Here is a 23,794-nt window from a genome sequence, read left to right on the forward strand (position 1 = left end):
CGCTGGTAGGCTTGCTGCCTAGACTATCGGTCCCGGGAAATGCCGGCTCACGTAGCGCCGACTGAAAATATGGACTTCAGCTTCATGACCTCGCAAGACACACTGAGCGGACGATATTCAGCCGTGCATATCTCTGTTCATGGTCTCAATGGCCTTCCGGATCGAATGTGACAGTGGGGATGCTCCTTCATCTTAGACGTGGTCGGACATCCGACCGAGCGAACAGTCAAGCAGCTATATCGCGAAGGTTGTTATCCAGTTAGTTCTCGTCTCCATGTGCTGGTGTACTGTGCTGATGACAAGTCACAGAAGTCTCGTCGATAGGACTACCTCGGCTGGGTGCCGGACGGATGGCTACCTCAGGCTGAGTGACATGCCCGCGACATGAATACGGCATGTCAAACTGCATCCGACTTCCCTCCACAGCCGAGCCGTTGTGGATTTTGATGCGTGTTGTCGATACTCTTTCGATCGCGCACACGTTCTGAGGTAAGTGTATCGTTACAGTGGAGAGGTGTGATGCTCCTCAGAGCCCCACATTTGTGCCATGCACTTGCGGCGACTGAGGAAGGACGGGATCTGATCGATTGTCCCCTACTACGTGCTTTTCATCACCGGTATCACTGAGGGATGTTGGTCCGCGACCGCGCACCAGAACAGATGACGTGAGTCCTCATGTTCTGGTCTACTTCGCCTGAACACATTCACGGCGCTCCCCAAGCCCGTCTCTGACGCCGGGAACCCCCCGATATGCGCCCATAGTCCTGTCATTTGCTGGCTCGGGCACTGAATACGAATAAAGCTGAGACCTGCCAAGACCTGAGGATTGCGCCGCTCCCCGGGGCCCGGATGCAAGTAGATTCGGTGCCAATCGTGAGTACTTACCCCAGAGTGCCGCAATCGTGTTCGCAGCGATGGTCCGAAGGCTTCGTCACAGGATACTCAGGGCGTGAAGAGTCGTCCTGATGGCGCCGGTTTTTTCGATAAAATTTCCTAGTACTTGCTATCACTGCACCCTCCTACGTGGGTGCAAACTCCAAACCCTGTCTGAGGGTAAGTAAGCAAACACCCGCTCCTGCATGTGTACCGTGTACCACTCACGTACTCTCCACCCCACTGCGGTCAGATTTCCCCCTTCTCCCGTGAAAATGTCTTTTTTCCGACGCAGCGGTAATACTCCCGCAATTCCATCTGGCGTTGTTCGGAATTATAAGTCATGGGAGGGCTCAGAAGGAAGTGCGTGATTGCCTCAGGAGAAATCCCATAACACATGGGACCTCGACTGGCCACGCAGAGCCTGATCGTAGCTTATCGGGCATCGGGACGGATGATCCCTCGACCTTCCTCAGCACATGTCAGATGCGCTCTTGCAGTTGTGAGTGCGACCCTATGCCTCGCGTGTATGTCGTACTGATTTATGACACTTGTTACGGAAGCGCACACGAGCATTAGAAGGATTTCTCTCCGGTATCCACACTCCAGCCTGCCTTGATCAGAACACGGGCAAGCTCTCCACACTCTCACCGCGGCCGCCCGCGCACCCTATACGAAGGCGGGCGCCAACGCCAGAATCCTGAACAAGCTCCGCGCGCACTACCGACGCATCTCCAGCCAAGAAGCCAAGCAATAGCGTTCAGGGAGCCCAGGCTGCACCCGTCCAACACGTTAACATCACGTCACGGACGGCTTCTGTCATACAACAGGCTCGGACCAGAAGGCACGGTCTCAAGGTCGTGCTCGGGAGTCGACCTCCCCAGCCCGACCCGGCTGCCCCAGCGCGTGTCTGCTTCTCACTTCCCAGGCACTTCGTGGTCTTCTACGACCCCACTTCCTCCTTGTGGCGTTACGTGCGGGGTACGCCAGGCGTCTGGCTCGCTGCTACCGCGCAGCCCAGACCTGCGCTGTCAATGCCAGCACCCCGCCCCCTCCTCGCCGCCCAGAATTCTGATTGCACTCCAGAGTTCGAACTTCGACTGCGCCGGCCACGATGCTACGTGCCGCGGGGAACGGGATTTCCATATGCAGACTGGGGTGATGGATGACGGATGGAAGCAGCGAGGCTAGAGGAGACATGACGATCGGATGCGGGGTGAGCGAAGGTGGGCGAGTGCTTCCGGACGAGCATTCAGAGAAGATGAGTCTGCGAAGATTTTATGAAGACGGTGGCAGACGCCTCACGGCATGCCGTGGGTACAGCCCACTCCGACGGGGCAGGCGTCCGCGCGCGTTGCCGGAGCCAAGCGTGAGGCCGCGAGGCACGCGGAAGTAGAGGAGGATCGTCATAGGCTATAGCATGCGTGCTTTAATTATGCAGGGCCAGGAGTGCGGACATCAGGAGACGAATAGTCTATTTGAGACAACAAGGGCGGAGCGGGCGTTGATTCAAGTACAGCGGCCGCGGCGCCAGGGCGCACACGCGGGGCATAAGTCATGTCTACATAGCAGCACGGTGAGCGGCGAGTTTTCTTCCTTTCTTCCACTTCTAGGCGGCGCGCAATCACTTCTCCGATGACGCCGGGACAGCGTCTGCGTCCTCGCGATACTGAGGGGCTGGCCTGAGGATTGCTTGTCCCTTTCTGTTTCGGTAGAAGAGAACATTCCCTGAATGCAGCTGCGCTCAGTTTCACTGCGCACACAGGCAGTGGGTGAGAGACCCTCACCTGTATCCTCTACGAATTGGCACTCGTTGTAGTTGTTCCAGAGAGCCTGGAACACGGGTTTCTCCGAGTAGTGATAGTGTTCGCCAATGAACATCTTGAGATACTGGGTCGCTTCGGCGCCATGGTCTGCAGTTGCCAAGAGCAGTTAGTCTCACAGTACACCCTGCATCTGTCGGCGAAAGAGCGTCTCGCAAGGGAGGGCGCGCAAGGAACGGGCTCACTGACAGAATGGCATCTTTGGGAAAAAGTGGTGGATGACGTGGTAGTGTGCAACGTCGTGCAGGAAGAAACGACCCATCCAGCCCAGGAAATTGCGGTCCACGGTCGCGGCCGCCCCTCGCTGGAAGTTCCACACCGGCTGGCGGTAGTGCGGCAGCTCGGGGTCCGTGTGGTGGAGATACGTGATCATGATGAACCTGTCCGTCGGCGGAGCGGTGAGGGGACGATCCATGAGATAGAAGGACGGTCGCATCGTGTTCAGTACAAGCGGCGGAGCAGGCGCATGCGGTACCAGACGGAGCGGAGCGAATGAGCGGACGGCGTACGACGCAGCGGAGTAAACGGGGTACTCACCAATGGGTAACGCACAACCATGGAATGCCGTAAAACTTCACCACGGACGCTGCGCCCCACATATTGCAGGCGAACCGAACGGACGCAATCATGAATAGGATGCCAAGGTTGGACATGATGACGAGATGGCGCTGTTCTCTGGTGAACAAGATCGAGTTGGCTGAGGTACGTCGGCGAATTAGCGGAAACAGTTCCAGGCCACTGAAGACGAGTCGCTTACGGTCGAAGTGATTCGTCCATTTGGGGTAGTCTTTCTGACCGGAGACATTCCACACTGACGAGAAAATGAGGGTTTTGGAATGTTGAAATAACGCGGAATATTGGCTTACGTAGATACGCGGGGAATGCCAGAAGCTGTTGACGGACAAGCATGAACAGGGTGTATATCGGGGTGTCTCCGAGGTACTCGTCGTAGTCAATCTTGTGTCCGTTTTCTGGGGGAATACCGAGGTCGCTCCGGGTCTTAGGCACGTAAACCTCATCACGTTCCATGGAGGCATGATTACAATGGTGACGGTGATGTGAAATTCTCCAGCTGAAGTATGGGGTCCAAAGCAAGGTATGGACGACCTGCGATATCACGGTGACGTTAGCCGCCAGCGCAGATTGTCCCGAAAGAGAAAGGGTAGGACTTACGAAGCCTATCACATCGCAAACCCACTGACGGTCGGAGAAAGCGCCATGGCCGCACTGCACACCAGAGTTCAGAATCGAACTATAAGTTGGCAAGAATCCTACCTCATGTCCTATAACCCATATGCCCGTGAAGATGAGGCCCTGGAACCACCAGCTGCAGCGAGCTCGTCAGCATCAGGCTGTGTTGTGGCGCACTGTACGCACTACACCAGCCAGCACGCCCATTGGGCAATGGAGGCGCCAAGTGGGGACAAGAGGCGGATAGCACCCGGACTTTTGAAGCTGGGGTCTATATAGAGTGCGATCTTCCAGCACACAGCGGCCATAAGGAGATCGAACGCAAGCCATGCCAAGCCTCTCTTGGTGTCGCGGACGAAGAGGTGCGGCGGTATGGCGGCGCGGATCTCTTGCAGCTTCCTATACAACGCTCGGCGTCAGCAGACTTCGATTGTGTAGACAAAAGTTCCTACCATGGCATGGGGGAGAATTCGGGGAGATCGTCCTCGGAGTAGGTTGTTGACGTGTTCCCTGTATCCCTTAGGGGGGGAATTGAGTTGCCAGTGGGGCTGGTGTGCAGCATATTGCAGGAGGACGGCCGGATAGAGCAGCGCGGGGTGACTGGGTGAATGGGGTGGTGCGCGGTGCAGCTGGCAAATTTATCTATCTTGGAAAAGGCGAGATCTCCGGCCCCGCACATTCCCAACTGTCGGGCGATGAAAGGTGCTCAAACAGTGAGATGATTTGCACGTGTGCGGCTGGGAGATACGACGACTTGGCGGCAGACGCGCTCAGGCAGCGGAGCAGCGCGGTGTGACGAGAGAGCCGAGGGGTGTGCAATATTGCATTCATCCGGACATGGCGACGAGGGACAAGGTAGGCGTGAGCCGACCAAGCGTGGAAACGGACGTGCGTTACGAGATTTGTCGCAGAGCTCGTCCAATCTGTCATGTCACACAGTTTGGGAAAGTTCTCAGTGACACATGGGCCCTGACTCGCCTGCCCTTCTCATGAGATGCCAGCGCCTTGGGGGAAGATGTCCAGATCCCAACACTGCCAGCTTCTGTCCGCGACCGCACACGCAGTCATATTCGGGCACGTGGCGAACTAGTTCACTCACAGCTCATGGCACGTCGCAGCCTGACTGCGCCGATAGCAGATCGCACGGGTCCACACGGCTCTGCGGGACAGCGAGGGACAGCGAGGGACAGCAAGAGACAGCCGACGAAGCCTGCGAGTGTGGTTCTGGCCGCCAGCGGTGAGTAAGTATGTGGGCGTACGGAGCAAGCTGCACGAGCGCCAGCACCGCACAACAGCCTGTCGGCATGACCCATTTAGGTAAGATTGTTCATGGCGGAACTGGCTTTCATGACCTCCTCGTGTTCGCCGCGAGTCCAGGCTATGCCCCCCCAAACCGAGCAAGGTCGTTGAAGAACTGAAGCAGAAGACGATTTGCACATTCCCCTTCCTTCCACTCTGGCCCGGTGACGCCCGCCAGGCGCTCCGTGCGTCCCTGTTTCTTTGCGTGGAACGGAGTTCATGACCCTCGTGGATGGTATAGCAAGCAATAGAAGCCCAATACAGCTCTCGCCACAGCCCCGTTAAGTTCGGTATTGTGGCGGCCATAGCGTCACGGTACGCACAGGCAGCGACGCTCATGAGCTCAACGACCCCAGCCGTATGAACGAGCAACCCACAACTTCGCCGAGCCGAAAACTCTTCGTCTATAACACCCGCCAAGACGCCGACATTCCTACGGCGCAGCCCGCCCCGCCTACCATCCCGTGAACAATTTCGATGTTTCCGTCCCGCTCGCGACCAGCTCGGATTGCTCCCGGGACAAGACTCTGAACCCGACGTCATCGCGCCCGGCCTGCCGTGCGTGATCGGCTCCGAGCAGCACGAGGCCCGGCTTGCGCCTCTGCTCCTGGCCGTACTGTGCAGTGTGTGCATCCCTGTCAGCCTGGCACTGGTACTAGTGGCAGCTTCCCAGTGATGCGTAGCGCCTGCTTACCTCTAAGAGAGCGGCCAGGAACTGCACGACCGGCTTCGCGTACCACCGGCCTATCCGACCGTCGCCCGTGCGTTCATACCAGCCCAGATGGCCGCCTCCTTGCGTGACAGCAAGAATCAGATACGGGCTCCGTGCGACCTGGTTAATGCAAGGTGACGTCAGGGCGCGATGATAAAGAACACATGTGGGAAGGCATCTGGCAGAGGGTGTGCGCGGATAGATGCTTACCTGGCTTGTAGGGAGGCTGCGTGGCCCAGTTATTGGATCGTCGATGCTGTTGATCGCCAGACAGGGCACCTTGATGCCCGGGATGACCTTGTACGAGCTAATTTTCGCGTAGTAGTCCCATGCGCTCTCGAACCCAAACAGCGGCGCCTGGATCGTCTCGTCGTATTGTCGCAGCGTGACACGGGGGCGGTTGAAGAAGTTCTCGAGCGTCGCGCGGGAGACGGGCAGCTCGGGAGCCTCGAGAAAGACGCGCCGGTGGAGATGCAGCAGTGTGCGCAGAGCGCCCCCAAGGACCCACCGATAGATGAATCGGCCGGTGAATGTACTGGGCAGGAAGTGGGCCCCGCGGACGAAGTGCCAAGGGTTTGCGAGGGTCACGAACCCTTGCAGGGGGCAGTCCTCGCCCTCTTCTCCCGCGTATTTTGTGAGAATGTTGGCACCGAGCGAAAACCCTGAAGACAAAGCGACCATGAGAAGTTACGGAGCCGACGCAGAAGCTGATACAGTGGGCGCACGCACCAATGCCATAGATCTTGCACTCTGGGAAGGCGTGACATATCCACAAGATAACATTCCCGACGTCGTCTGACGACCCTGCCTGTGGTCGAGCGCGGGAAGATAAGTACTCGGCTTTGGACCGCCCGCAAGAGAAGAGAGGAAGCGATGGAAAAGTGACGGCAACATACATGATAAAGCCGCGGGGTTACGACCGGGGAGCCGTTGCATCCACGAAAGTTGAGTACGACTGCACGGAAGCCGAGGCCGCCTGCTGATTTGTCTGGCGTCACCCTCGAGAGGACCGCCCGGACGTAAGACTCGTGAGAGCCGCCAGTGAGCCCGTGCGCCACGAAGAGCACATTTTCCCCTTGAGAGACCGGGTGACTGCTCAGGGGCGGCGTGATATCGACCGCGACGATGCCTGTGAGGTTCCGAATTTGATTAGCTGATGCTTGCTGGCGACGACTAGAACATCCGGCATTTAAAGAAACAAGCACTGCACCTTTATCTGGCAACTCGAGCAGCTTGCTGCACGGGAGTAGGATGTGACATGAGCTATCCGATGCAGGGTTGCGCAGTGTGTAGGAGGAGCACCCACCGCTCGTACACGATAGGGTCGACTTTGCTGAAATCCGCGATAGACGAATACATGGTGTGGGCATCCCCGCTGCGCAACCGACATCAGCACACGGTGAGGCTCATTGAACGAAGCAGCACTTACTTGGGCAGATACCAGGGGCTATTGAACGTGGAGCTAGGCCAGAGCGCCGGGACCTTGTCGACGACGAGTTCTGCGAGGGTCTTCGCAGGACCACCGCCTTCCCTCCGCAGGGTGGCCGAGTCCGGGGACATGTAAAGCGTGACGAATGGCTGGCGTGTCCCTCTCAGGTACCGCCAGAGTGCCCGGGCAGCGGAGAGCAGAGCCAAGACGCCTGCTGTCAGCAAGACTCGAATGTCGTCGGGCCAGTCGAGGAAAGCTGTCGGATGGCAGATGAATGAACATTGGACACGGTGCTGAGCCACGTCATAAGAACCGGACTCACTGAGACTCATGCTCAATGCCTGGTCAGTGGTCACAGACCACTTCAGAACGCACAACTAACAAGAAGAATCCAGAGAGTAGAATGTCGTCCGAGCGCCGCCTCTACGAGCAAGCAAGTTTATGTTTGAGGTTCCGCTGCCAGCATGCCGGCGTGGGAATGATCAGCATACGCGGACTGGTATGGACTACGCCGCTACGTGCCGTACCGGCCCCAGGCGTAGCGCAGTTACTAAACATACCCGTTGTTGCGATTCACGGAATACTTTGAGGGCAGACTGGCGACATAGCCGTGAACGGTGTGTGCCAGAGTGAGTGCGGTCCGATAAGCGCACGTCCGAAACCCGGCGCTGCTGCGGCATGCACAGCTTTGTGCACGATTGTAGCATTACCTAAGAGCCACGATGCTACCTTTGACCTTCAGACTCAGGCTGCTTTGCATCCAAGACTGCCAAGGACAGCGGGGACAGTTCTGAGTTAAGCTTGAGTTAAGCAGGTACGTTCACCTCAGCCAAGATTCCTCAACAGACCGTGGCGCAGCCCTGTTCTCACGACCCGACAGTCATGTATCCATCTGAATATATAGTACCAAAGTTTTGCATCCGACGACAGCAACCTACAAGAGCGTTCCTGGACCTGCATCTGCCCAAATAGCCACCTCAGGGCGTGGCAGTGGCACCCGTGTACGCGTGGATAGTCTCGTCCGCACATCCCGCCGGCGTCTGGTAGTCGTAAGGCCCGAGGTTGATATACACGTCCTTGTTGCCATCCGCGTCCGGGCATATCAACCAAGCCTGCAAATTCAGACCCCCAGTAAGCCCCATCGCATTAATCACATTTCACGCAACGCAAAAGCAAAGCAAACTCACGTTGAGCTGCGGGCGCTGGATCGTCGGGATCGACCACTCGACGGTGTCCCCGGACCACTGGAACGTGCCCGCGTTGGCCCCGCTCGCAGGCTCCTCGGACCACGACATCTTGAGCTTCATGACCGTCGAGTTCGCGCGCGCCTCGACGACCGCGTACAGGTTTGAACCGTCCGGCAGCATCTGCACGAGCTGCCCGCTCGTGATCTGGAATTGTGCGGCCGTGTTGGGCTCCCCGAGGACCGCGTCCGACGCGGTGCCGGCTACCTCAGAGCGGAGGTACTTGTGGAAGTTCGGGTCCTCCTGTATATGAATGGATTCAGTGACAAACAGTAAGACTGGTTGTTCTAACAAGGGCGGCGCGTACCACTGCGCGGATGAAGGAGTTGCCAGCAATGAGAGTCGAAGTGCCGCTAGGCGAGGAGCTGGTAGTCGTCGGAGAACCTCCTCCGGGCGACGTGGTGGGGCTTCCGGGTGCACTCGACGCGGCTCCCGGGAGACATTGAGAGTAATATTGGTTGGAGACCGTGCACGTCCAGCCGTTGGGGCACGTAGTGGCCCCAGTCCAGCCTTGGCCACCACACTGAACAATGTCGTCAAATCGAGGACAATACTACATGAGAGGACTCAACTTACCTGACCATACTGGGGAGCGGACTGGGCAGCAGCGCCCGCGACGAAGAAAAGAGCACCGATGAAAGAGAGTGCCGTCGAGGAGACCATGATCGTTCCGGGGTGGGTCGTCGCCAAGCGCAACCCGCCATCCCCTACTTGTACCTTGCCGCAGGAAGCCCTCCAGTAGCACTCGGACAGGTCATCCCGAGCAAAAGGCTCTTTCTCGGGGGAGAGTGCACGACGTGACGCGGTCGCGAAGCCATCATCCTCTGGCGGGAAATTGTCGGGATCGCGCCTCGCAGCTTAGAAGCGTACAGAAGGAGGCATCAAAGCGTCGGATGGTGGTATACGTCTGGTGAGCTGTGGCCTCAGAGCACGTTCCCCCGAAAGTCCGTGCTGCGGAAGCGAGGGCGGTCGAACCTAGTGGTGCCTCTGGAAAAATATAGGCAACATGGTTGCCCGTGACCTGGTAGGTATTAGTATCTTCAGTACCGAGGGATATATCATCCATCACCCCAACTCCGAAGCCCTTAGAGGGAGTGTCGCACAAGTGATGCCGATTCTCTTTCTGGTTGTACGGAAACTGAAGAATAAACGAGTAGGCACCTGTTAAGCATGCCAACACTGAACTGTAAAACTGCCCATGACCATATTTCAGGGGAATGGGCCAACATAGGACGAGGTTCAAACTTGTCGACGTTGCAGGAGGAACTCACTCTTCCATTAACATCTGCGGGTGATCCGCATCGAAGCGCCCGGCGCCACATCGAGAGCGAGCAGGTGAGGATCCTAACCATGGGAGACGGTAAGTACAAACAGGTGTGTATCAACAGTAGACTATCACTGATGGGTCGCCAGCGACATGTATAACATGAAGTCCCTCAAGCGGCAGTCGCGTTCGCAACGAACGCGTTGAAGTTGTACGCAGGAGGATTCGGGTTGAACACGAAGCCATCCGGCTTCAAGTCAATCACTGTCTGCCCACCGCGCGTGAGCACGCCCCGCATATACCCGCCCGGGATCAGAGGCAGCGACAACTTGTTGACTCCCTCACGGACGTCGAACGTTTGCGAGTCCGCATCCAAACTCGACAGCGTGAGCTGCCCGTCCGCCGTCGCGAGCACGACCGCCCACATCTTGTCCTGCAAGATCTGGAAGTCGCGCGGCGGGCCAACGGGGTCCGCGGGTGTAGCGCTTTTTGGGTGCGGGCGTGCCCACATCACCAGCTGGTCCTTCTCGATCGGAGGCGTCGCACCCGTCTTGAACGCGGTTGCGAAGTAGCTCGTGAGGCCGAGCCAACCTGTGTGGTCGAAGCCATCGACCCACGCCTCGGAGCCAGGGGGAAGGGCCTGGCCATCATGCTTGGGACCGATGTAGTGCGACTCGCCGAAGTCGTTCCAAGTGAGGATTTCGACAAAGTCTACGTGGTCGCGGTTGGCGATGAGCGTCTCCCAGCGCGAGACCCAGAGGTGCTCGTCGCAGTCATACACGAAGTTCTTGTTGTACGTGTTTGGAGGGAAATGGGTGAAGAACCACGGGGAGACCGCGGCCATGTAGGTGCGGCTGCTCTGCGTGGTGGCGAGGCTGGTTATGTGGGCGGTGTCAGGATCAAAGGACCCGATAAGTTTCTGCAGAGCAGTCTCGGCAGTGACATCGAGCTGATTGAGGTTTGCACCGGGTAGCAAGTTGGGGATAGCGCTTGCTGTGAGCTGGATCGGCCACGCTGAGTTCCAGTTGAAGTCGCCGTCCAGAACGCCAGCGTACTGGCTAAAGGTGGCGGGGTCGACGAAGAACGAGGGCACGAAGTGGATTTTCCCTGCGATATCTGGGTGCTGGGTATATCCAACTCGCCAACCTCCCGCAACGTCGCCTTGTCCGAAAGTGCAGGTTTCGCCAGAGAAGGCGGACACGAACGCCTGCCCGTCCACCTGGAATTGGTTAGGACGAGTCGCGTACTGGAGGGTGAGGTTGCGCAACGGATCGGCGTCCGTGAGAGCCGCACAATGATAGGACGTCATGTCGAAGGAGAGGAAGAGCTTGAATGATGAACTGAGCTGCTCTGCAGCCAAGAACGCATTCTCGACCTGCTGTGGCGTGTAGTCGTCGGTTCCGATGTTGAGAGCGAACCCATCGATCGCGTTGGCTTGCGCCAGCGAGATGTCCGCTACCCAGTCTTCGACAGAGTAGTTGGCTGTGAGACCCACAATATGATGTGCGACCACAAGCTTGGGGACAGTGGACTGCCGCGGTATCCTCAGGTGGGAGGCGCCGACGAGGGTGGCGGCGAGAAGGTTGATTGAGTAGAAATATGTAAAAGAGTGCATGATGGAACACCAGGAAAAAATGCGCAGCGGACAGGGATGCAAGTACCTTGGCGTAGAAACCTCGTACAACCTAGGAGTAGACTTTATACGCAGCGTCCACAACCGAGGAGACCGACACGCGAACCAAAGATAGCGGTATGTCTCACAACAAAAAGAGATACACTCATTACCTAGACCACCAGACGAAGTTACGAGGCAAATTTGCGCGCGAGGCCATCGTACAATAATCGCTGTCGCTCGCAGACGAATTCGCCCGAGTTCGCCAGCGAGGACGGCCGAGCCTTAGCACTTGGGCCCCAGGTAACGCCACCTCGAAGAGGAAAGGTGAAGAGTGAATGCAGAACACACGGCCTTGCGAAATAGTAACAACAGTTGCGAGCACTATGGGTAACTCGGCGATACAGGAAGAAGCCAGGATGGGGGATTGGTGCGAACTTGCAACTTGGCATACCATACTCACACCATCTGCATGCGTGCACAGCGAAGACGATTGTAGGAAACAGTTGCTCACCGAGAGTTGTGTATAAGAATACGTCCATTGTGTGAGGTAACAGCATCTTCCGCAAAGCAATGTCCTCTTGGCCCAGTCTCTCTCCTCTACTGCCGTACGACGTTCACGTCTCTGCTTCGGTGAGTATTTTGCTTCGCTTCAAGTCGTTCATATGCTTTTGGGGCATATCCCAAGTGATAGTATGCGAGTTTGAAGTGCGTAAACCCAGTTAATGTAGACTCAGCCAGCAAGCAGATGAGGGTTCGCAGCAAGCTCGATTACTACGTAGACGCCCATAACGATGTATACTTAAGTCTAGATCGAGATGTCCTCAGGCTCCTACTCACTCTCGCCTTCTCATTCCTTCCTCTATCCGCAACCCCTCGCGCGTTTGCAACGATGTCTGTCAGAGTTCTCGTTACTGGCGGCACTGGACTCGTCGGTCAGGGCATCAAGTACGTGATCGATACTGAGCCCGCGAACTCGCCCTTCGGAAAGCACGATGGCGAGGAGTGGTTCTTCATCGGATCGTCAGAGGCGGATTTGAAGTGAGTGGTATACTTGAGGCATACGCGGTGGTCTGCGATTGGAGTATAACGCGGGACATAGGGACGCTGCGCAGACCAAGAAGCTGTTCGAGAAGTACAAGCCTACCCATGTCATCCATCTCGCTGCCTTCGGTGCGTTCCTCACATCGCACTCTGCGCACACCTCTCTTTGACACCAACATGCACCCGCGCAGTCGGTGGTCTCTTCATCAACATGCAGCGCAAGGTGCGCCCTCCCTCCGCATGCACCCGGACGCGTCCCGCTAATCAGCACGTGTGTGCAGCTGGACTTCCTCCGAGACAACATCCTCATCAACGACAACGTCCTGCACAACGCGCATGAGTTCAAGTGCAAGAAGGTCATCTCGTGCCTCTCGACGTGTGTCTACCCGGACAAGGTCGAGTACCCCCTCGACGAGACCAAGATCCACCTCGGCCTCCCGCACGAGTCCAACTTCGGCTACGCGCACGCAAAGCGGCTCGTCGATATCCAGAACAGGTACGTTCCTGGTCCTTTGTCCTTCCATGACCGGGCGTGGGTTGATCGGGGATGCGGCGCTGTGGCGGCGGGTAGGGCGTACAAGGACCAGTACGGCGACAACTTCACATCCGCTATCCCAACAAACGTCTTTGGGCCGTACGATAACTAGTGAGTATGCCCTTCCTATACGCGCAACTGCATGTGCTCACATTCGCGCCGCGGTATTACAGCGATCTCCAGAGTGCACATGTCCTCCCCGCCCTGATCCACAAATGCTACCTCGCGCAAAGTGAGCGGCCTTTCGTCTCATCCCCATTTGCTCCCAATGTGCTGACTTCGCCACCTGGTACGTTCTGCAGAGAACAAGACGCCTTTCATCGTGTGGGGCTCCGGGAAGCCGCTGCGGCAATTCATCTACTCGCGCGACCTCGCGAAGCTCTTCATCTGGCAGCTGCGCAACTACGACGACGTCGAGCCGCTCATCCTCTCCGTCGGCGAGGACGAGGAGGTGTCGATCAAGGAGGCCGCGGACGCGGTCGTGAAGGCCATGGGCTTCACGGGCGAGTACAAGTTCGACACGACCAAGGCGGACGGCCAGTTCCGCAAGCCTGCGAGCAACAAGAAGCTCATGGGCCTTATCAAGGATACGGGCTTCAAGTTCACGCCGTTCGAGCAGGGTGAGTCTCTCGCGTTCCGGGTGGGTTTACTGATGCTGATACGGCCGGATTGGCTTGCAGCGCTGCAGGAGAGCGTGGATTGGTTCTTGCAGAACTACGACAAGGCGCGGACGGGGAAGCCGCAGTAAACATGCGATGTAGAAGTTCCAATTTCTGTAGAGTTCATGCCACACGGATGTATACCGCTACATTTCATCAGATTGTTCCAGCTACGATCACAAGCCCTCGAAGTAGTGCATAATTGGTATGTGTCCAAAACTGTCTCCTAATAGACCAACTTCTCGCGCACGCAGGGAAGGTGCGGGTACATTTGGCCGTCGTAGTGGGCTGCGTAGTCGAGGACTGTACCTCCAGAAATGATGAACGTCGATGAACGATCGTGCATGCCTGCTACTGTCGGCAGCCACGAGTGGTGGTGAGTACATCATGTTGCTCAAGGGGAGGATGTTGCGCTAACTGCTCCGCGGACCTCAGCCTTGCAGCTTCTGAATGATGAGAGGGGACTCTGGACGTCTGGCAAAACATCTTCCTGAGTTCGCCTATGAGCTCCTCATCATACAGGTCCATATTGGCTACCGTAGCGAGAATGGAGGTAACGCGCCCCTTGGGCCCGCTACGTCCGAACTCCGGATACCTGCTTGCCTCCAGGGCATCGCGCCCCTTTGAGCGCGCCCCTCTCTGTCCACTTCATGACAGGTCATCCCTCTGTAGATGTATTTACGAGCAACGCGCGGGTGCGCCAGGGACTCGTCATGTCGGCATTTGCGCCCCCTAGCTTATACTTCAACGCCGCGCGCTCGCGTGCCTGGCAGAGCGCGTCGATGCCTCTTACCTCCTCGTCCTCACTCTCGCCTATCCCTGTGCAGTATGTACACAATCTGAGCTCCTCGCGCCCATCGTGCGATCACGCATAAACGTTGCCAACTCCACTGGCTGCACCGGCGGCGGCGCGCAGGTGGCGGGACGAGAGACGCCCATAATCGCGATACTACTAGCCGGCGCTTAGGCGCAGTCGAATAAAATGCGGAGAACGCGTTTGAGATCAGCAGCACTAGCCCCCCGGCCTCCTCCCCCCTCTCTTCGTCCACCACCTCCGATCCAGCAGACTTCGACGACTCAGACGACCCCGAAAGATACGAGATGCCTCCCGCCGATATCGCTGATGTTCCCGCACCGTTCACGACGAAGCTCACGCCGGAGCAAATGGCGGAGTACCGCAAGCGCAAGGTCGCGCTGATCTCTGGTGCGTGCTCCTTTGGGCAGCAATATATGGGCAGTGAGATGGACTGAGGCTGGGTTGGCGCAGGTATCACTGGCCAGGATGGATCGTATCTGTGAGTGATGCTCTTTCTGTATTCTGTGTGCCTTGCGGAGGATAGGGTGGTTCTGCGTGCGCAACCGCTTGTGTGATGTTGGGTTGTTGGGCCGGGCGTATAACTGAGGCGCGGTCGTCTCCTCTCCTGGTGGCTTTGCGAACGACACCACAGCAGTTAAGACGATGCTGGATACGTCCGCCGACGATATGCTACAGGAGCTTCTAGCCTCGACGGTGAACGAGTGCTGGAAGCATCAGTTACCTGTCTGGGCGCGCGGCTTCACCGTTGGGTGTTAGCCAGTGACGAAGCCGCGATTCGTATGCCGGTATGAATTGCGCGAGCTTCCAGACTTTGTCGACCGTAATGCCATAAAATCAGAAGAGTCGGTGTACCTACCCCGGATGACTATCCGGCGAATACTCGACGGGACAAACACGATGCCTCTCGCCGGCAGCAAACACTTCTGCCCTTCCCGTACTCATTAATGCCAATTTCATCTTGCTGACCTCAATGTAGGGCTGAGCTCCTTCTCTCGAAGGGCTACACCGTCCACGGCATCATCCGCCGTTCCTCGAGCTTCAACACCTCACGCCTGAACAATCTCTACGTCGATCAGCATGAACGTGAGTACCCGCAGAATCACTCTTGCTGTAGGTCTGACGCCTTCCAGATGAGGCGAGGTTCAAGCTGCACTACGGCGATCTGACGGACTCGACAAACCTGGTGTACATCATCTCATCCGTGCGCCCGACGGAGGTGTACAACCTCGGCGCGCAGTCGCACGTCAAGGTCTCGTTCGAGATGGCCGAATACACGGGCGACGTCGATGCGCTCGGCACGCTGCGCCTGCTCGACGCGATCCGCACGTGCGGGTTCGAGAAGGTCGTGCGCTTCTACCAGGCCTCGACGTCCGAGCTGTACGGCAAGGTCGTCGAGACACCGCAGTCGGAGAAGACGCCGTTCTACCCGCGCTCGCCCTACGGCGTCGCGAAGATGTACGGCTTCTGGATCACCGTCAACTACCGCGAGGCGTACGGCATGTACGCGTGCAATGGCATCTTGTTCAACCACGAGAGCCCTCGTCGGGGCAGGACGTTCGTGACGCGGAAGATCTCCCGGGCGGCGGCGGACATCCACCTGGGCAAGCAGAAGTGCCTCTACCTGGGTAACCTCGACGCCAAGCGTGACTGGGGACACGGTAAGTGCTCCGCCTCGCTAAGTGAGAGTGAGGTGCTGATGCTGTAATCTCAGCGAGGGACTACGTGGAGGGTATGTGGCTGATGCTCCAGCAGGAGCAGCCGGAAGACTTCGTGCTTGCGACGGGCGAGACCCACCCTGTCCGCGAGTACGTCGAGAAGGCGTTCAAGCACCTGGGCTACGACATCAAGTGAGCTCGCTTCGGCATGGAATAAGTGCCTCGGTACTGACGATCGGCGTAGGTGGAGAGGATCAGGTACCGATGAGGAGGGCTACGACGAGAAGACCGGCCGGGTGCTCGTCAAAGTTGACGAGCAATACTTCCGTCCGGCTGAAGTCGAGTACGTCGTAACTTCATCCACTCTATCGCATGCCACGGTCAGGGCACGTTGCTGATATTGGGCTCCCGAACAGCTTGCTCCACGGAAACCCCGCAAAGGCGGAGAGGCTGCTCGGGTGGAAGCGCAAGGTCGACTTCGACTCGCTCGTGAAAGAGATGGTCCTCGCGGATCTGGAGGCGTCCAAGAACCCCATCGAGAACCAGAACTGAGCGCTGAGCGTTGGAGAGGAACGAACGAAGGACTTGACGACTTGTATAGTGGATAGGTGACAGATGCGGGCTGTTGGTGCGGACTGTCGGGGGGATGAGATACCTTGTTTGAGACTCGGACTCATAGTTGCTTCTCATAGACGCGTAAGAACTAATGAAGAAGCTTTGATACCGCTTACCATCTGGTGAACGTGCATAACGAGGAATTGACAGAATTCTCGGAGTGACTACTATGACAAGACAGATAACGTATACGCGGAAACCATCGAACTACTGGAAGAATGGATGGGATCGGTTCAAGGCGAAGGAACGGCGAAGAGGAACTTCGGCTTGGGAAGCACAAATGTCAATGGACTGTCACCTCGTCGTTCATGCACAGCACAACCCGTCAAAAACCATACAGCAAATATTGTGGAAGGGGTGTCCATCTTTGAACAACTGACATCAAGCGAGTTCCTCCGGTCGGGACTCTATACTCCGGATTCCCAACGCTTTTGCCGACTCGTCCGTCAAGTCCAGCAACTAAACCTCCCCACCCTCTTCCGCAACCACATTCGTCTCCTGGCCTATGCCGTTACAGTATCCTCGGATGCGCCTTCGACGGCGAGTGGTTCGTCCTCAAGCGAAGTGTCACCCGGGGGAGGAAGCGACTCGCCCAACGAACCGATCACCTTGGTAGCGAAGTGTTGAAGAGAACCTTGGCCAACAGACTCGGACAGACAGGACAATTGCAGATGATCAGCCCGGTATCGATGAACCTCCTGCAGATTGAGGAGAAACCGCGATACGAGGATTGAGGTGATTCTGTGGCAGAATATCGTATCGACATGATGCAGCCACATGAGCGTGGCACGACAATTTGAAGAGGTAGAACATACGGATCTGAGAAGAATGTGACTAAGTTGATGGTTTGGAAGGTATGAGCCGAGTCGGCGTCTGCCTGAGGGAATGATGTGTGGTAGGAAGTTTTTGCGAGAGATAACTTTGACACTTTGATTACAATGACTTACCGAGGAAAACGCTATGTAGGGTAAGCAGTGTAGAACGTTCAGCACTGTGAGGGTGCTGGGCAAACTTGTGAGTATGAACAGGACTTGGGAGGAAGCAGGGAACCCACAGGAAATATGCTGTGCCTAATAGTAGTATATCGGAGTTAACACGGCGGGAGAGGCTGCTAGCACCAGATGAACGGCCTACCATCTCGAAAAAGTATTGCCGTATAAGTTGGGCTACTCTCATTCTGTCTCCGTAACCGTTGAAAATTACGGTATGTTGCATGCCGCCAAGTTACGCCAAAGACAATGAGGTCTGCAGCGATGAAGCAGGTCCTAGAGATTATAGTGACTAGGGAGTATGTCAGAAAATTTCAGTCATAGAGCCCAAAATCGAATTGGCAGGGTACAAACAGCTGCAGAGTCTGGTGAGGATGGTCTTCGAAGTCCCCAAGGTATGTGCTCACTCTCTGATGAGTTGTATTGATTCTGGAACCTGTTTCTCAATGCATCCAAGTGGCGGTATTATAGAGGCTGCCTGTTCGAAAAGGAGAATTGAAGTGCACATGTGAATCAATAAATTCAATGCCACTCACAAAGTTGATGCCTATAGGCACGGAAGACAAAAAAAGGACAAGCAACCCCAAAGGCCATCTGAGGTAAGGTGGGCATAGTGCGCACGTTCGTAGGGTAGAAAATACTGCCGGTATCGTATGAGGACCAATGCACAGAGCGTTGAATGTCACAGTGAGACAAACTGACCTGCCCAAGGGAAGTACGACAGCCGTATAAATGCTTGTAGGGCACTTTCAATGACAGCACAGCTGAAGTCAAATGCGGTTTCAGTTGCGTGGCATCGACTGGACTCTACATGAGATGCTACACCTCTATGTTCATCAGTAAAAACGTGCGCATTGCATAGTTTTCTTGGAATGGCAAACCTTATCAGATTGGGGGGTTTGAAGTTGGAAGATCTGACACAGCAGCGACAGGTATCTGTTGCTCAGAAAGAGGACAGACGCCCCAGTGGCCGCGAGTCTGCCCTTCCAGAAGAACTCAATCTCCCGCGGGAGAAGCGCCCAATATTCACATAATATCAAGGTTGCGCAAGAGACATCGGACACTTGTGAGTGACTGTCAGGCTCACGCATGACAAACTCACTAGCCGCCGCGAACACACAATATTGAGATGCTGTCCTGGGTAACCAGTGCCAAAGAATCATGTGAGAATCAGAGAGTAGTGAACGTCGGAAGAACAACAACATACGGGATCTGGAAGGCAGCGGACATCTTGCGGGGTCTTGTTACTGTCTGCAGCCGGTGAAGCTCGCATTTATATCTTCGAGCCTGTAGCTAGGGCCGCGCGAGGAGTGTGTAAGGAACAGAGACCCTGTCTCTGAACGTGGTTCTATCCATCCATCCGTACCACAGAAGTTGATTGACAGGTCTGATGCGCACCACAAGCAGCGGTAAAGTGGCGACAGTAAGGCAATAGAAGAGAAACATGAGTAAGGATGAGGACACACTTGACCACAATCATGGAGACAGATCTCGGAGACCGTGACGCCACACAGCCGATACCCCTCAGTCTATGAGCAAGATATTCGCAGGCTCGTGCCTCCATCCTAAACTGGTGCACTCTTCGCGCCAAAACCGATAGGGACGAGTCAATGTCAAGTTGTAAACGCGACCACAAGTACGTACAAGTGGTATCGGGACTCTCGCAACGGGACGGAGCAATCGGGTGGTAGTGCAATATCCATCGCATGTCCATCTCGAAACATCCATCACCTCGTGTCCACACTCATGCGCCCCTCACAGCCTTGCTCAACAGTACCCACAACGTGAGCAGGAGCAGACGCGAACAGAACGGCTGCACCGCGCTCCGTCCGCAACTCCTCAGAGGCCCTTCTGTCCGACGTCCGGATGACCACTTGGGCGCAGATCGTATCTCCGCCTTCGCGAGGTCATCTCCGGTAGAAACGCCGCCAGGGCTCTCCACATAACGGGGTAGCCGAGACCGGAAATCATCCCACTCGCACCGACACTATTTTCTAGTAGGATCAACAGGCCCTCGAGCACCAAAGCGCTAGCGACGGGTGCAAACTTAATTTCATCGCTTCAGAGATGACAATAATCACTAGGCTCTTTCTAGGAGACACGCTGGCGGCAAACAAATGAGCATCCTGAATCGCGATATCATAACTCCATCTAGTACTTACATAACAGACGACGTCCAGTTGGACATCTTCCTGGACGATTTGTGACGGAACGGCGGGTATGGGCCTGTTGAAATTGGTCGTGGAAGACACCGCCGCTTTGTTGAGGGACTCTCGCGAGTTCAAGCTGGGTGCGTCGCACTGCTTAGCCGTCGGCGAGATGACCACACTCGTACTCACCTAGTCAAGACAGCGTTGACGTCGACTGCAGTGGTCCACGTCAGACATGAGGCGCGGAACGACATGTGGGCACCCCCACTCACCGGTTTCGAGTATGAATTCGAAGAAGAGGTTGTACAGCTTTGTCGGCGCAAGAGTGTACTGTTACGAGCATGTCATTGTCGAGCTTGAAAGAATAAGCATTCGAGCGGTTCCGTCACGTACTGCGAACAAAGTTGCGATGGCGACGACCCTGTGCAGCGCGTAGTATAAGCAACAACCCCAACTCGTGTTAGGTTGTACCATGCACGTACGCGGACAGCGAACTTGAGCTGATCGCCATAATCACAATCTTTGAGACCATGTTGTTGGACCTGCTAGGGTCTTACTTGTGAACAGTTACGGACGGCCCAACGTACGTACCGCTCTATCTCGGAACGTCCCCGGTTAAGGTAGAAAATCAACGTTCCGGTGTAGGAAACTGTGGTTGCTACCTCCAAGGAGAGAGAACATATCGCCATCATCTGTTCCAGGAGGTATTGCTGTCAGTTGATAGCGAATCAAGATTGCGGCTAGGAGCACGTCCCTTGGTCTCGGTCTCTGCTTCAAGGAGAATATGGTGTATAAATCTGCGACATGTAATGTGATGAGCCAAGTCGTACACCGGCGGTACTGAAGATGATCAATCGTACGTCAGCGACGTGTAATCTTATTCAGTGTATTAGCTCCTAAGCCCAGGATGAGCAACTCATGATCTGACACTCACAGAGGGCGACGCCTTTAGAGGAAGATGATGTGAGAAGCTACGACGCACGTGCATAATACGCTGAGGAACGTACCGAAGCGTGTTAATGCCAACAGGGCCTGTCCGTTAAGTAACAAGTAAGTGAAGTGCATGCAGCACGGAACTGGTTTGAGGATATCTTACCAATGCGGCGGCGAGAGGCTTGTTACGACTCACTTGTCCATCCAGTTAACAAGTTAACAAGTCAACAGTGTGTAAGGCGTGAAGATGGTTCCCGCACTCACGTCGCCAAATTCGCATGAGAAAGAAGCTGGGATCGGTCTGAGTTCATGGGATAGCTGATAGGAAGGCGGGGGCATACCAGCGTATGAGAACGAATATCGTATTCTAGTCCGCTCGTTCTGTCAGCGCCCATTGATCGAAGTATGCCCGTAAGGACAGGGTCTTACGTTGACAACGAGGCTCGCCTGCGAAAAGCGAGCATGAGCTACAGCCGAGAATGGACTCCGGGGTACGCACAGGAATACTCCTTATGATGAGTGTTCGACAGTAAATCTGCCTGGTCAATGTATGTAAACGGGAGGGCTTACCAAGACAGATAGATCAAGGTGGCGGGAAGGCCGTATCCCGTGACTAGATAGTGGTAGAACGCGTAGACAACCAGGACTTGATGTAGCGTGTCGAAGACCCTGCGGCATACCAGTCTCTGACAAGCGCTACGGCTCGCACATTGGATTGACGCACCACATGACGAGGACCTGGGCAGGAAGCGTCGGCATAGTCCTCAGGATGACGGTTCAGCGCGAGAGACATACGAATAAACGAAGATACATAGGATCCCCTTGACCTTTGGGCGAGCGATAGTAGTGGAAGCTTTGGACGCATGTGACGCCATATATCCTACATGAGCCCGTGTCAGCTATGGATGAATTTCACGAAATCGCACTCACAATGATGAGACTACGACCCCGAGGTAGCCCATTCCGATGGTACCATTGCGGTCGAGGCCATCGAGCATCTGAGAGGCGAGAGAATCCATGCTGATGGGGATGAATGGTTCAGTTCGCGGAGGAATGAGCAACGTATATACGCATCCATAAGCCATCATGTTCGTTTCTTGAGCGGCACAGCTGGGCCGGGGTGTAGTATCATTGTGAAACCGCCCCATAGTGCGGATCTGTAGAACCGCTCCACATTAGCATTTGGGCCCTGTACTGACATGAAGATCTATCAGGACGGTTAGGCTGTTAGACAGTTAACCTGACTTCTGTATGAGAGCTCAAGTGAACCCCATCTTGTCCGGTGGATCCCGACTGGTGGTACTAACTCTAGCTCGCCCACAGTGCGCAGGATTGGACACTTACCAAGCGTTCAGGTTGGTTGCTTGTCGGACTCGAAAGGTTCTGACCAAGCGAACGTACCACCCTCAGGCTGTGTCCAACTCAATCTCTAAAAGGAATCAGATCGTCGACGCCACAGTACGGCAGATGCTAGGGCAGGGACGTCTGCCAAAGATACTGACCACTCACCAGTCCCTCGAATCAATAAAGCGACCTTATCGGCTTAGTCAACATTGAACGAGGAAGGCCGTTTGACCGGAGATATCGCCACGCTAAGGCAGAGACATGATAAATGGGTTGGCCAGCTCCGAAAGCGTGAGGACAAGGTGATGGGCCTAACGAGAAGATGATACCAAATACAGCGGGCAATAGAGATACAAGGATATCATTGTGGAAGTCCATTCCAGTGGTACAATACAGCTCCCTGAGGACAGAGGACATATCAGTACAAACAGCTCACGCAAGCAATGTCACCACTAACAGTCTTGTTATCTTTCCGCACGAGTTTTCGATTGACGAGCGCGATGAGACATTTGTTCACTCTTGCCTGGTTGAGGTCCGGTGGCTTTACAAATGCGACGACTGCGGGGAAAGCCACTCAGACACATTATGACGGAGCTGAAACAGCACCAGAGGACGTACTGTTGAAGCCCTCCCCAGGATTATCCAAGAATTTCTCGATCACCGCCTCAATATGCCTGCGCAGGTTCGGATCGTCTCCTCTGAACTCGAGGGGGAGCGCAGCGAGGATACGCTCTATCTCCAGGCCGCGCTCCCGCTTCTCCTTCGCGGTCATCTTGGGTTTCGCCCCTTTCTTCTTGACCATGCCAGCCTTCGGTTTGGCGGCAGGAACGGGGTTTGCGGTAATTGTTGTCTCTGTAGGACCTTCCGTTGGAGACAGAGCGGAGCGTTCGGTAGCGGTTGGTTCTGGGGGTGTCGGTGGTCGGCGAGCGGCCTCCTCAGCGGCGCGGATGGCTTCCAGTGCCGCGCGAGCATCCTCTTCTACGCATATAGTCAGTGATTATATGGCAAATGGTCTCTAGAGAACCAATCGCACCTGCACGCCGTGCTGCGAGCTCGAACGAAGCTTCCGTTGGTGCCTGTCAACGCGTACCGCCAACGTAAGTCCAAAGAGGTGTCTGATACAGATCACGGCGCACCTGAGGCCAGTCCGTCGTCAACGCGTTCATGTTCATCACATACAGGTAGCTCGCGAAGCTTTCATTGAAAGTAGCCAGCGCGTTGTCCAGGTTCCGCAGCCCTTCGACGTTGGTTTGGAGCGCCTCTGCCTCGTCGATGAGCTCGGCAAGCGCAGGTTCCATGAAGCCCAGCCCATGAGGCGCGTCGGGGTACGCGCCAGAGCGCGACAGTCGGAAAAGCGAACCTTGCGAGAGACGACGAAGAGGTGTGTTAGGCGGGTTTGGAGGCATCGAGGTCGAGGATGAGGACGAGGGGAACGCGCTCGAAGCGCCGGGCACGACGCGTCGGTGGCAGCGCGTCCGAGGGCGCGTCTCTCTCTTCTTCCACAACCACCTCCGGACCTCTGTACTTGTGTTTCTCCCTTTATTTCTTCGAACCAAGTATGAAGGACTTGAATGATCCTTCGAAGGTATGCGATCACTGATACAGC

The 23,794-nt window shown here is 55.9% G+C and overlaps 9 protein-coding genes and 1 pseudogene across 10 annotated transcripts; 3 read left to right on the forward strand and 7 right to left on the reverse strand.

Annotated features, from left to right (window-relative positions):
• Nucleotides 1–1,148: 1,148 nt before the first annotated feature.
• On the forward strand, nucleotides 1,149–2,497 carry L226DRAFT_593083 (annotated as a pseudogene; the record flags this gene model as incomplete). The annotated part of the gene is made up of 3 exons: nucleotides 1,149–1,236; nucleotides 1,295–1,375; nucleotides 1,612–2,497. Coding segments are annotated over 3 exons (622 nt in total), but the record flags the coding sequence as incomplete, so codon positions are not given.
• Nucleotides 2,498–4,449, reverse strand: L226DRAFT_469944 (linoleoyl phosphatidylcholine delta-12 acetylenase; the record flags this gene model as incomplete). Its single annotated transcript, XM_067676267.1, has 10 exons — nucleotides 2,498–2,601; nucleotides 2,661–2,786; nucleotides 2,886–3,076; nucleotides 3,234–3,393; nucleotides 3,454–3,507; nucleotides 3,563–3,803; nucleotides 3,870–3,923; nucleotides 3,972–4,023; nucleotides 4,074–4,286; nucleotides 4,340–4,449. 10 exons carry the CDS (start codon nucleotides 4,447–4,449, stop codon nucleotides 2,498–2,500), a joined length of 1,305 nt encoding a protein of 434 aa, XP_067531088.1.
• A 1,191-nt stretch (nucleotides 4,450–5,640) lies between these two features.
• On the reverse strand, nucleotides 5,641–7,458 carry L226DRAFT_547694 (AB-hydrolase YheT; the record flags this gene model as incomplete). Its single annotated transcript, XM_067682516.1, has 8 exons — nucleotides 5,641–5,802; nucleotides 5,881–6,018; nucleotides 6,109–6,560; nucleotides 6,628–6,706; nucleotides 6,795–7,027; nucleotides 7,109–7,134; nucleotides 7,205–7,273; nucleotides 7,328–7,458. 8 exons carry the CDS (start codon nucleotides 7,456–7,458, stop codon nucleotides 5,641–5,643), a joined length of 1,290 nt encoding a protein of 429 aa, XP_067531089.1.
• Nucleotides 7,459–8,259: 801 nt separating this feature from the next.
• Nucleotides 8,260–9,235, reverse strand: L226DRAFT_514307 (uncharacterized protein; the record flags this gene model as incomplete). Its single annotated transcript, XM_067678407.1, has 4 exons — nucleotides 8,260–8,439; nucleotides 8,515–8,814; nucleotides 8,879–9,094; nucleotides 9,148–9,235. Coding segments are annotated over 4 exons (739 nt in total), but the record flags the coding sequence as incomplete, so codon positions are not given.
• A 772-nt stretch (nucleotides 9,236–10,007) lies between these two features.
• L226DRAFT_574634 (glycoside hydrolase) lies at nucleotides 10,008–11,450 on the reverse strand (the record flags this gene model as incomplete). The annotated part of the gene is made up of 1 exon (XM_067685077.1): nucleotides 10,008–11,450. The coding sequence occupies one exon, from the start codon at nucleotides 11,448–11,450 to the stop codon at nucleotides 10,008–10,010; it is 1,443 nt and encodes a 480-aa protein (XP_067531091.1).
• Nucleotides 11,451–12,290: 840 nt separating this feature from the next.
• On the forward strand, nucleotides 12,291–14,198 carry L226DRAFT_616065 (epimerase-domain-containing protein). The gene is made up of 9 exons (XM_067686857.1): nucleotides 12,291–12,488; nucleotides 12,550–12,620; nucleotides 12,683–12,714; nucleotides 12,773–12,987; nucleotides 13,063–13,137; nucleotides 13,200–13,258; nucleotides 13,329–13,646; nucleotides 13,707–14,061; nucleotides 14,121–14,198. The coding sequence occupies exons 1-8, from the start codon at nucleotides 12,340–12,342 to the stop codon at nucleotides 13,772–13,774; spliced, it is 987 nt and encodes a 328-aa protein (XP_067531092.1). The 5' UTR covers nucleotides 12,291–12,339; the 3' UTR covers nucleotides 13,775–14,061; nucleotides 14,121–14,198.
• Nucleotides 14,199–14,701: 503 nt separating this feature from the next.
• L226DRAFT_514317 (GDP-mannose 4,6-dehydratase) lies at nucleotides 14,702–16,920 on the forward strand. Its single transcript, XM_067678408.1, has 7 exons — nucleotides 14,702–14,889; nucleotides 14,953–14,980; nucleotides 15,479–15,585; nucleotides 15,633–16,160; nucleotides 16,214–16,349; nucleotides 16,402–16,500; nucleotides 16,574–16,920. The coding sequence occupies exons 1-7, from the start codon at nucleotides 14,787–14,789 to the stop codon at nucleotides 16,707–16,709; spliced, it is 1,137 nt and encodes a 378-aa protein (XP_067531093.1). The 5' UTR covers nucleotides 14,702–14,786; the 3' UTR covers nucleotides 16,710–16,920.
• A 26-nt stretch (nucleotides 16,921–16,946) lies between these two features.
• Nucleotides 16,947–18,235, reverse strand: L226DRAFT_562739 (uncharacterized protein; the record flags this gene model as incomplete). The annotated part of the gene is made up of 6 exons (XM_067683519.1): nucleotides 16,947–17,513; nucleotides 17,588–17,649; nucleotides 17,720–17,774; nucleotides 17,827–17,842; nucleotides 17,907–18,053; nucleotides 18,167–18,235. Coding segments are annotated over 6 exons (587 nt in total), but the record flags the coding sequence as incomplete, so codon positions are not given.
• Nucleotides 18,236–19,852: 1,617 nt separating this feature from the next.
• Nucleotides 19,853–21,863, reverse strand: L226DRAFT_616067 (uncharacterized protein; the record flags this gene model as incomplete). The annotated part of the gene is made up of 13 exons (XM_067686858.1): nucleotides 19,853–19,864; nucleotides 19,924–20,047; nucleotides 20,101–20,125; nucleotides 20,184–20,241; nucleotides 20,305–20,332; nucleotides 20,394–20,453; nucleotides 20,503–20,621; nucleotides 21,274–21,291; nucleotides 21,344–21,353; nucleotides 21,415–21,513; nucleotides 21,569–21,582; nucleotides 21,640–21,724; nucleotides 21,775–21,863. The coding sequence occupies 13 exons, from the start codon at nucleotides 21,861–21,863 to the stop codon at nucleotides 19,853–19,855; spliced, it is 741 nt and encodes a 246-aa protein (XP_067531095.1).
• Nucleotides 21,864–22,463: 600 nt separating this feature from the next.
• On the reverse strand, nucleotides 22,464–23,605 carry L226DRAFT_514318 (uncharacterized protein). Its single transcript, XM_067678409.1, has 5 exons — nucleotides 23,325–23,605; nucleotides 23,222–23,264; nucleotides 22,807–23,166; nucleotides 22,646–22,746; nucleotides 22,464–22,588 (listed from the first exon to the last, which is right to left on the reverse strand). Exons 1-5 carry the CDS (start codon nucleotides 23,592–23,594, stop codon nucleotides 22,550–22,552), a joined length of 813 nt encoding a protein of 270 aa, XP_067531096.1. The 5' UTR covers nucleotides 23,595–23,605; the 3' UTR covers nucleotides 22,464–22,549.
• Nucleotides 23,606–23,794: the final 189 nt, after the last annotated feature.

This window comes from Lentinus tigrinus (assembly GCF_003813185.1).
Source record: "Lentinus tigrinus ALCF2SS1-7 unplaced genomic scaffold L226scaffold_36, whole genome shotgun sequence".
In the NCBI taxonomy this organism is placed as follows: domain Eukaryota; kingdom Fungi; phylum Basidiomycota; class Agaricomycetes; order Polyporales; family Polyporaceae; genus Lentinus; species Lentinus tigrinus.